General features: G+C 39.6%; 1 protein-coding gene across 3 annotated transcripts in view; it reads left to right on the top strand.

Annotated features, from left to right (window-relative positions):
- The window catches only part of SLC12A1 (solute carrier family 12 member 1), an 83410-nt gene extending 72073 nt beyond the window's left edge, over positions 1 to 11337 (top strand). For all 3 annotated transcript variants that reach the window (XM_008705930.2, XM_040620657.1, XM_040620658.1), the window contains exons 24-26: positions 8365 to 8500; positions 10161 to 10228; positions 11202 to 11337. In XM_008705930.2, the coding sequence (XP_008704152.2) occupies positions 8365 to 8500; positions 10161 to 10228; positions 11202 to 11337 (340 nt within the window). The remainder of the gene's footprint in view (positions 1 to 8364; positions 8501 to 10160; positions 10229 to 11201) is intronic.
- Positions 11338 to 11968: the final 631 nt, after the last annotated feature.

The raw sequence follows: 11968 nt of genomic DNA, 5'->3' as shown, positions 1-11968 counted from the left end.
GGGGGGGGTATAAATTCAGATAAAACTATCTGAAGCCTGGCAAGGAAATGTATTGGCTCCAAAATTTTTTAAATGCCGAAATTGAAATAATTGTTTGAATGTCTTCAAATCACACATCATTTTAATCCTCGTTAATTGTTAAATTTGTCAAGTCCATGATATTGGAAAACAGCTTGTAGGTTAGATCCTCACAGGAATTCCCAGAGGTGCAAGAAGATGGTCTGGAAATTATAGCCGATATTAACTTTACTTCTTAGAGTGATAACTTACCAATTATAAGATTTTGCAATTGTTGACAGTCCAAAATCATATTTACTGTCGCACCTGGATGCGATTTAATACACGTGAGTTGGTGTGGAGTGGGGCCTTCGAGGTTGAGAGACACAGGGGCACAAGGATCTCAGTGTGGCTTCGGCTTTCCCTGGACTGCCGGACCTGGTCTCACTTCTCTTCGCCGTCATTTCTGCTTCCTCCTGCAGCTCCTGAGAGCTTCCAATTCCACACTCAAATCTCCTTGTTCTTCCCTTCTTTTGATTCAGTGCTATCCTGTATGAGCTTAATACCTAACAGAAGATCATCCAGATTTAAGATGCAATCTTATTGGGGTGCCTGGGTGGCACAGCGGTTAAGCGTCTGCCTTCGGCTCAGGGCGTGATCCCGGCGTTCTGGGATCGAGCCCCACATCAGGCTCCTCCGCTGTGAGCCTGCTTCTTCCTCTCCCACTCCCCCTGCTTGTGTTCCCTCTCTCACTGGCTGTCTCTGACTCTGTCGAATAAATAAATAAAATCTTTAAAAAAAAAAAAAAGATGCAATCTTATTGACCACACAGCGACCTTGAACTTCATGTCATTTGAGTGTATGCATGATTCCTCCAAGGCTACACGTCAGTCAAAACGACTTTACAAAACATCCTCATTGTGATAAGAAAGCTGTGATCGACAGAGTTCACCTGGGTTATTACTATGCAATATTTCTTCACATCGTATAAACCACTAATGCCTTACATTCCTATATTTCTACAGTTTTAAGTACTTTAAAAGTAAATTAAGATGAGTTTATAATACTCCTCGGTAAAAGTAATTAACATTCTGCTATGAGCTGGGTGGTCGTGTAGTAATCTCTGGTAGCCTTCCACATTTCATTTGAAGAATTTTAATTCCTAACTCATTGCCTCTTTGGCATTTGCAGTGATGCGATCAAACAGGCTCCTCTTATGTCTCTAATTGGCGGAAAGACCTTCTATTTCATAACACAGCAGGTACAATGATTTCCTAGCATGTGCCCCCTCGTAAGAGGCCGGAGCCTGCCAGAGCTCTGCAAGCGCAGGGCCATTTACTGTTGTCTGGAGGGTAGTCATGGCGTCCCCTACTGACTTCAGATTTTCTAGGAGCCCTGGCTCAGTGCTGGGCACAAATTAGTCATCTACTTCTCGTAGCCGAATTCTTCTTGCTGTTGTTTGTCTTAACAGCAGCTAAGGACTGTGTGTGCTTGCTGATTCATTTGTTCCTATATCCTTTGCCTCTTTATGGATCGACCTGGCTTTCTCTACACAAGTTTCTTTCCCTTTCTTTCATGCTAGTCTCTGCCCAGATGCCACGGTTCCCCCCTGCATTCCTGTCCTATCTGTCCTATCACCAAGGATGTCCACATACCTCTTCCACTAGTGCCTCTCCATTGTCTGAGTGCCCATCATAGGCTAGACACAATTTCTTTGACTAACCCTGAACTTTGGGCCATGTTTTTCTCTTTTCAGGCAGCCAACATTATGGAGAGGAGTAAAAAACGAAGGACCAGGCATTTTTGCTTTTGTCCTGGTATCTAACTTGGCTTTTAGACACTATTTTAATTGGCTGTTTCTTACATATCCTCATCATCCTGCAATGAAGAGATCTATTTCCCTTTCTCAGGAAAAAAATGATTAGATCTCACAATTTGGGGGATTTTTTTTTTTTGATAGTTCAAGGTCTTGAGGAAGATGCCAAAAAACAAAATCCATTTTTACTGGAATAAAAGAATCTTTGCGGCTAACGTACCCTGGTGTGAAGACAAAATAGCACCAAGAAGAGAGGTGCTGGAAGTGCCATTCTCCTGCCTTCGGCTCTCCACTGTCACTGATACCATATTGCTTTGTAAGAGAGTCACGCGTCTGGTGTCGGCAATGATGACCGAATATATAAAGGCAACCCTATTTTATTTTATTTATTTTTTTAAAGATTTTATTTATTTATTCATTCGACAGAGATAGAGACAGCCAGCGAGAGAGGGAACACAAGCAGGGGGAGTGGGAGAGGAAGAAGCAGGCTCACAGTGGAGGATCCTGATGTGGGGCTCGATCCCATAACGCCAGGATCACGCCCTGAGCCGAAGGCAGACACTCAACCGCCGTGCCATCCAGGCGCCCTGGCAACCCTATTTTAAAACAGAGAATGATCACTCAGTAAATCTCACAGATGGCCATTGGTAGCACATCTGGTACCTTTGTGATAATTTTTTTATTAAGTGTTTTTATTTTAATTCCACTCTAGTTAACCGTGTGATATTAGTTTCAGGTGTCCAGTATAGTGATTCAACAATTCTATGCATTACTCAGTGCTCATTGTGCTAAGTGTGCTCTTAATCCCCTTCACCTATTTCACCCATCCCCCCACCCCCCTCCCCTCTGATAACCATCAGGCTTTTCTCTATAGTTAAGAATCGATTTCTTAGTTTATTTCTCTCTCTTTTTCCTTTGTCCATTTGTTTTGTTTCTTAAATTCCACATAGGAGTGAAATCGTATGGTATTTGTCTTTCTCTGTTTTATTTCACATAGCATTACACTCTCTAGCTCCGTCCCTGTTGCTGCAAGTGACAAGATTTCATTCTTTTTTATGGCTGAGTAATAGATTGTATATATTATATATGTAATACAATATATATTCTAAATATAATATATTGTATAATATATTGTATATTGTGTGTGTGTGTATATATATATATATATACACACACACACACCCCACATCATCTTTATCCATTCATCAGTCAATGGACACTTGGGCTGCTACTTCGATAATTTGGCTATTGTAAATAATGCTGCAATAAACATAGGGATGCATGTATACTTTTGAGTTAGTGTTTTTGTATGCTTTGGGTAAATACCCAGTAGTGCAATTACTAGATCATAGGGTAGTTTTAGCTTAAATTTTTTGAGGAACCCACCCCGTATTATTTTCCAGGGTAGCGGCACCAGTTTGCATTCCCACCAACAGTTCACAATGGTCCTTTTTCTCCATATCCTCATCACACTTGCTGTTTCTTGTGTTGTTGATTTTAGCCATTCCGAAGGGCGTGAGGTGATATCTCATTGTGGTTTTGATTTGCATTTCCCTGATGACGACCGATGTTGAGCATCTTTTCATGTGTCCATCTGTATGTCTTCTTTGGAGAAATGTCTGTTCATGTCTTCTGCACATTTTTTAATTGGATAATTTGTTTTTGGGGTGTTGAGTTGTGTAAGTTCTTTATTTTTTGATACTAACCCTTTATCAGATATGTCATTTGCAAATATCTTCTTCCCTTCAGTAGGTGGTTTTGTTGATTATTTCCTTCACTGTGCACAAGCTTTTTATTTTGATGTGGTATCAATAGTTGATTTTTGCTTTTACGTCCCCTGCCTTAAGAGACGTATTTAAAAAAGTGTTGCTATGGCCGATGTCAGAGAAATTACTGCCTGTGTTCTCTTCTAGGATTTTTATGGTTTCAGATCTCACCTTGACATCTTTAATCTATTTTGAGTTTATTTTTTGTGTATGATCTAAGAAAGTGGTCCAGCTTTATTCTTTTGCATGTAGTTGCCCAGTTTTCCCAACACCATTTGTTGAAGAGACTGTCTTTTTCCCATTGCATATTCTTGCCCCCTTTGTTACAGATTAATTGACTAGATAATCATGGGTTTATTTCTGGGCTTTCTATCCCGTTCCATTGATCTATTTTTGTGCCAATACCATACTGTTTTGATTACTACAGCTTTGCAGTTTAACTTGAAATCTAGACTTGTGATATCTCTAGCTTTGTTTTTCTTTTTCCAGATTGTTTTGGCTATTTGGGGTCTTTCGTGGTTCTATACAAATTTTAGGATTAGTTTTTTGAGTATTGTGAAAAATGCTGTTGGTATTTTCACAGGGATTGCATTAAATATGTAGATTGCTCTAAGTAGTATAGACATTTTAACAATATTTGTTCTTCCGATTTATGAGCATGAAATATCTTTCCATTTGTTTGTGTCATCTTCAATTTCTTTCATTAATGTTTTATACTTTTCAGTACACGTGTTTCACCTCCTCGATTAAGTTTATTCCCAGATATTTTATTATTTTTGGTGCAATTGTAAAAGGGATTGCTTTCTTAATTTCCCTTTCTGTAGCTTCCCAATTAGTGTATAGAAATGCAATGGATTTCTGCACATTGATTTTTGAATCCTGTGACCTTACTGAATTCATTTATCGGTTCTAGTAGTTTTGGATGGAATTTTTAGGGTATTTGATATGTGGTATCATGTCAGCTGCAAGTACTGAAAGTTTACTTCTTCCTTACCAATTTGAATGACTTTTGTTTCTTTTTCTTGTCTGATTGCTATGGCTAGGACTTTCAGTGCTGTGTTGAATAAAAGTGGTAGGAGTGGACATCCTTGTGTTGTGCCTGATCTTAGGGGGAAGTTATCAGTTTTTCACCATTGAGTATGATGAGCTGTAGATTCTTCATATATGGCCTTTATTATGTTGAGGTATATTCCCTCTAACCTACTTTGTTGAGGCCTTTGTGATGATTTTTAAAAGGCAATTCCTCTGCGTTGAATTAGAGAAAGAAGACTCTTCCTCTGGGCTGATGCAAGCCCCGTCCCAGGGTCCAATGCTTAGAGCACCAGTTCAATTTCAGCTCTTCTTGGCCAGGCAGCCCCTACCTACCATTAACAATTATCTCCTCATCGTTTTTTTTTCTTGGTCATCAGGTGACACAAAATGTCAAAAATAGTTTGTCAACTATTTCCATGTTGGAGGCTAATGTTAAATGTACCTAAATTGCCTCTAATAAATCTTTCAACTACTCATAAAACATCAGTAAGTGTTGATGGAGATATTTTACCATAGACACATCATAAATACGGCTGGGCAAGGGTGAAAGGGAGTACAAAAGCAAAGCTAATGAGAAAATAATTGAGCCTGGAGAAACTGAAAATCTCTTGTGGTTAAATTTCATTTTTTATTGAATATACTGAATTAAGAGTCATAGGCCAAAAAGACAACAATCTTTATACAGAAATTAAAGAGAAAGTAGAAGTAATTAACTGGATAACTTAAAGACACTAGAGTGGTGGGACACCGGGGTGGTCCAGTCCATTAAGCAGCCAACTCTTGATTTTGGCTCAGGTCATAATCTCAGGGTCATGTGATCCAGCCCTGTGCAGGGCTCTGTGCTCAGCACAGAGTCTGCTTGTCCCTCTCCCTCCCCCTCAGCCCTTTCTCCTTGCAATCTCTCTCTCAAATAAATAAATAAAATCTTAAAAAAAAAAAAAAGATACTGGAGTGGTCACAAAACAACTAATACATTAATTTGAGAAAGGAAATCTTACAGGAACTTAGGGAAAAAATTTTTTACAATTATAAAATTTTTAAACTTTGTTATCATGAAGAACAAGGATGGGGAAGGCAGGGCGGGTATAAGTTAATTTTTAAATTGAATCAATTGTCATTTATATTTATTATCATGGTCTATTTGGCCTATTCTAGAGTCAACTTGGCCTATTCTAGAGTCAATTAAAAAACATTTATATGAAAAATAAGATTTAATGAGAATCAGGATAGAAATCTTGCGCCACCTTTGCATCACCTAGCTAGGAGAATGAAAAATGGCCTGTTCAGGGATGAACCTTAAGATGAAGTCAAAGATGAGCATAGACAAAGAACAGTAAGAGTTGAGGGAAAATAAATAGGCAAACACATTCCCATTATAACCTATTATGTCACTTAGCGTGTTTCAGTGCAAGGAAAAGAAAACTTATAATGACTTAAATAATAAAATTACTGGCAAACATAACTGAAAAATCCAATTATGTTCTGGCTTTCAGGCAAAGCTTGATCTAGAAGGTTAATTTTATATATAATCAAGGACTAATTCTTTCCTATTACCTCTACTCTACCTTCCATTATGAAATCTTCAATCAAGGTCGATTTAGGTCATAAAAACAAGATGACAGCAACCAGGACTACATACTTGCTCATTTATGTTCAGTGGGAGAGAAAGTTTGTCTCTTCTGTAGTCATTGAAGCCAGGTCATGGGCTCCAGTTTGTGCCAACCTAAGCCACTGAGCACTTACTTGGTCAGTGGAATGCTAGGTGCCTCTTGGTCAAGCTTGCCTGGGCTGTGTGGCTACCCTGGCCAAACACTCTGGCAGATGGAATAGAATTGTGCTGATTAGCTGATGCTGGGAATGGAGTCACTCCCACCCAAACTACAGTGGATGCTGGGGAGACAACGAGCAAACTCCACTCTACTTCCGTTTCTTAGGGAACTATTTTTGAACTGGTCTTTCTAATAAGCACCTGGGCTGAGATGCAAAGAAAACTTTTATCCCGATCAAAATAAGTATATGTAGGGGCGCCTGGGTGGCTCAGTCCTTAAGCGTCTGCCTTCGGCTCAGGGCGTGATCCCAGTGTTCTGGGATCGAGCCCCACATCAGGCTTCTCCGCTACGAGCCTGCTTCTTCCTCTCCCACTCCCCCTGCTGTGTTCCCTCTCTCACTGGCTGTCTCTCTCTGTCAAATTAATAAATAAAATCTTTAAAAAAAATAAGTATATGTAGAGCTTAAACAGAGAGCCTCTCAATAGCTAACCTCAGTCCCGCGGCTGTTCAGTAAAATCAATGCCTTGGTTTTACAGGGCACTCTACACTTTCAGAGCACTGTCACCCAAATCATCATCGAACCATCACACCAATCTTCAGGCCAGTTCTGAGCAGCCATTACCTCCTTTTATAGGCAAGGTTATCCAGGTCCAGGAGGACAATGGAAGAGCCAGCACAAGAACCAAGGCTCTCCTAGTCTGGCACCTTTCCATTGCACAGATTACTGCCAAAGGTCTCTGAAGGCTTGGCCCTGTTGGAAGGAGTAGCAAATGAAAGTATTATGTAGTTGAAAGAATAATAGGGCATATCAGTGGTTCCCTGTTGCTGTCCAGCATTCTCAATAAATCAAAGTGTCAGAAATCTACTACTTTAAGTATCTCTTCAATTCCTTAACAAAGGCACTGGTAGGCTCCTTTATGATATCTGCACTTTGATCTGCAAATCCTGAATCAGGGCAACCGATGAGATCATTGAACACGTGCCATCATATTTTAATTCCTTAGATTCCAGTTACTCCTCACTCCAAAGTTACCGAGTTATAAGTAAGCCACATTATACAAAACCAAAAGACATTGTTTATATCTGGCATCGTCTTCTAGTCGCACACTGAAGACAACTGTTCTCATAAACTATAAGCTTTGTTCTGTACTACTGTTCAAAAAAAATCTTTGAGGTTCTTATGAAAGACAAGAAGGAGATTTTCTAGTACTTTTTAAAATGTTCCACAGCTGTGAGATCCTGCCGCTAGTTTTCTACTCAATGCCTTCTTCTTAATTGCTCTAAAATGGCCTCAGATTTGTAGACATTAAGATATTATTGATTTTTGTTCTTTCCTCTAACACGCACCTGAAAAATAGTCATTTAAAAATCTCAGGCAGCAACAGTAGTCATCAGAAGGACGAAGGCTGCTTTTTTTGCAGCAAACATCCAAATTGCTCTATAACCATTGAATTTGCTATTCTTCTAGCAGCCCACCGATGGCCCCCGCCAGCACGGGGTGGGCCATGTGGACTAAAGGAGAGGGCAGGCCTAGCCAACTCCCGTCCCAAGCAACCTAGTTCATCTTCCACATTAATTCGTGAATGTCTCCTGTCTGTCCAACAAGCAGATGGAAACTCATTTAAGCGCGTGGAAACTTATTTATGGGCTAAAGTGTCTCCATTACAATGGTGCCTTTGACTATATCGTGTCGAAAATGTATCTGCAGAATAATTACTACCTGTGTGTTGGTGCGTTTATATTGAGGATCTAATACACAGCAGGCTAACAAGGCTTCAACATGTCAAGGCCTTTCCTTGCGTAGGGAGGCAATACTATATCCATGGCTTTACTCACAGTAAGTCCCCTGCAAAGATAATTCTTAAAAGATTTGCATGACATTCAGCTCTGATTCTGCAGCCAGAGAGCCAGTCATACCTGGAGTATCTCTGAAATAATGAGCTAGTTTCCCACTGTGAGCCCTCCTTTATAATTCCAATTTCAGCTGGAAAGTCTTTGAAGAGATGATTGAACCATATCGTCTCCATGAAAGCTGCAAAGATTTAACAACTGCTGAGAAATTAAAGAGAGAAACCCCGTGGAAAATTACAGATGCAGAGCTGGAAGCAGTCAAGGAAAAGGTAAGGGCTTGTCTTCCTTAATTTTTACTTTACTGTCTAACTAGCTGAAAAAGAAAACAGTGGTTGATTCAAAGATCAAGGAGTAATGTATCCGTTATAGAATTTCATTATTCAGGATCTAGGGTTTCTGCATTTTTCAAATGCTTTTCAATCATATTACTGGTTCTGAGAATTTAGAAACTGGTTTTCATTTCTTAATATGAAATCAATTCTTTTTTTAAAAGATTTTTAAAAAACCCCAGATTATTGATATATATTGTGAAGTCTCCTTTCAAATTTAATTTTATAGAACAGGAGACAGATCCATGGGTCTAAAATAATTTAAGTTAAGTCAATATATGTGCAAAGTAGATAAAGGTAATTGACTCACAATTCAACACAGTAGCAAAGAATTTTAACCTGATGAGGTTATGAAAACTAACAAAGTGATCTGGGAAAATATGTAATTGGAACAATGATTATGAAAGTTGGATTAGGCACAAGTTGTAGGAGGGATATAATAAATAAAAAAACAAACAAACATTAGGAGCTGAACTTGAAACAATTTAGAACAAGAGATACTAAAGCCTTTCAAATTTAGTGGAGAAAATACTGAGCTAAGATTTATGAATTGTGTATAATAAACTGCCCAGTTCTTTGTTTGTTTGCTTGCTTGTTGGTTTACTGGGGAGGTTGGGAAGACTTTTATTTTTTTTTTAAGAGAGGGAGAGAGAGAGCTGGCAGAAGGGCAGAGGGAGAGAGCGAATCTTAAGCAGGCTCCATGCTCAGCACAGAGCCCAGTGTGGGGCTCGATCTCACGACCCTGAGATCTTGAGCTGAGCCCAAATCAAGAGTCGTTATATCAGCGGAGCCACCCAGGTGCCCCTAATTTCACATTTTAATTTAAATTCCAGTTACTTAACATACAGTATGTTATCAGTTTCAGGTGTAGAATTTAGTGATTCATCAGTTCCATACAACTCCCGGTGCTCCTCACAAGTGCCCTCCTTAGAGCCCATCACACACTTTGCCCATGCCCCACCTACCCACCTCCCTCCAGCAACCCTCAGTTTATTCTCTATAAAGAGTCTGCATTTTGGTTTGCCTCTCTCTCTTTTTTTTTAACAAAGATTGTTCACATAATTGAGCAAATCATACATCTAAGCCTTGGTTTCCGAACCAATGAAACACAGTAAGTATTATTGTCATCACTGCAAAATTGTCGATGTAGTTATTTTTCCAGGTGAGTCTTGGATGACTTTTTAGTTGAAACCAGTCCCTTGTGCTGATAAAATATTCGAAGAACCTAAACAACGTAGACTAGGATTTAATTTATGTTCTTAGGATATCAAATTGCTATCAAGATTACTTTTTCCACCTCAAACCTGTTCCCAGATCTGACCGTTCTCACCTTCTCTTTACTATTATCCATGTTTCCTGCTCGCTTGTTTTTTTCCCTTAGAATTTAATAATCTAGCACAACAAGCACCTGGTCTTATTCTTTATATTTCTAGAATTTCTCGTGAGTTTTTAAAAATTAGTTTCCAGACCTGAAGGAAATAATTGTAATTGTTTTTTAAGTGAGGTTTTTCTACTTCTCCATAACTTGAGGTAAGGAGACAGATTCTCATCTGTAATTCTGGTAGAACTGCCCTCAACAAAATCTGAATGTTGTCCACAGAGTTACCGCCAAGTTCGCCTAAACGAACTCTTACAGGAGCACTCGAGAGCCGCTAATCTCATCGTCCTGTGAGTATCACTGCAGACATTTAAGAATGTTACAGAGGAATCTTAGGTAAATGGGCTAATCGACTTAAAAAGTCTTGACTATTCAGGTGGAAAGTTTAAAAAATTGGAACATGTGGGATTTTAGACAGTGAAGGAAAATAAATGCCACCTGGGACCCTGCCACTTGGACTTTGTGTCTGGTGCACCCCACCCATAGAATCTCGGCTCCCCCCTTCAGAGCATGCCCCGGGAATCCCCTGCCTAACAAGCCTCAAGTGAGCCACTGAGGCTCACGGGCTCCTTCCCAGCGTGGTGCTCCTGGGGTAGAGAGCCAGCCGACAGCAAGTTCAGCGGGCTCCCCGCTGTGTCGAAAGAGGCCAAGGTAGGAGAAAAAGGGAGGGGATTCTTCCATTTCTACTCTCGCCCTTCACCCTACAAATGTTAGAGGTGTACCTGTTGGAAGTAGGAAAGTTTACGTAACGATTGACAGCTAAACATGAAAAACAGCTATTTCACACTGATGCCTCGTGACGTGATTCCTATGTATGAAGAGTAATATGTCTTCAAGGTCTGCACAGGTCTGCCACCTGAGACCTAGAACCGTCTCCCGAATTGGGAAGGAGGTTTCACCTAGCTGTTTTCTGAGGTTTCTGCCAAATATAAGAGCTTTAAACTATTGGGAAAATCATTTCCATTGGAAAAGGAGGAGAGAGATTGGTCTATCAAATTTTCTATTTAAAGAGGAGTGAGAATTTATAGTTATGTTTGGTTTACTCTACAATGCCTAAGCCTATTTTTCTGGCTTACAGATAATTTGTCTTATCTGAGAAATACATCAGTTGAATACGTATATTCGAAATAATTTCAGTGCTTTCACGTGTGGGAGGAGGGTTACCAAAGTTTCAGGCCACTGGTTATGAAATAGCTCAGATGACTAGTGATGTTACTGCCTGTAGTAATTGTCACTTTTAAAATTTTTCTTCCATGCTGTCAGGAGCCTTCCAGTGGCAAGAAAAGGATTTATATCAGATTGGTTGTACATGGCTTGGTTGGAAATCCTCACGAAGAACCTCCCTCCTGTTTTACTAGTTAGAGGAAACCACAAAAATGTCCTGACATTTTACTCTTAATACATGAAAGATTAGAACACGTCTTAACTTAATGTACGAATAATTAAAGAAACAGGTCTAGTGCTTTGTGTTGTAAATCTGATCTATGGATATGCAAACCTCTGAGACAGTCGGACAGGATTCCATATAAACCATGTCATTATTTTTTTTATTAGTTACTGGGGGCTATTTTTTTCTATCAGCTTAAGACAATGCCACCCCCTAAAAAAACATCTTTATTGTTGCTGTTGTTGTTGATAAACAAGGAATTTAAGGAAACCATGCTGGCTTCTCCTGAAAACCACGAACTTGGTTGTAGGCTTCTCCAGGCAACCCTAATCTTGTGTTCGCTGCTAGAGCTCAGTAGAGGCTGCAGCCCCACAGCAGGTGCTCATTAAATGCTTATTGACAGGCTGGTAGAGTAACGGTACGTGGTTATCAAAGAGAAAGACCGGCTAGGCAGAGCCGCCATTATGCTTGGCCTTCTGAGAGGCTTATACGTACAAAGAAGATTTGAAAATCAATAACTGAAAACTTTAAGAAGTACTTGAGTCTACAAAATGTTTAAAGCAGTGACCTAAATAAGGTTATTTAATGTAACACAGCATATATACTTAGAGTGACCTGAGCGGACATTGATAACATAGGGCTT

The sequence above is a fragment of the Ursus maritimus genome, unplaced genomic scaffold (genome assembly GCF_017311325.1).
Source record: "Ursus maritimus isolate PB19 unplaced genomic scaffold, ASM1731132v1 scaffold_35, whole genome shotgun sequence".
NCBI classification, from domain to species: domain Eukaryota; kingdom Metazoa; phylum Chordata; class Mammalia; order Carnivora; family Ursidae; genus Ursus; species Ursus maritimus.
Note: the sequence above shows the minus strand (reverse complement) of the source record. Positions and strands in the feature narration are given on the sequence as shown.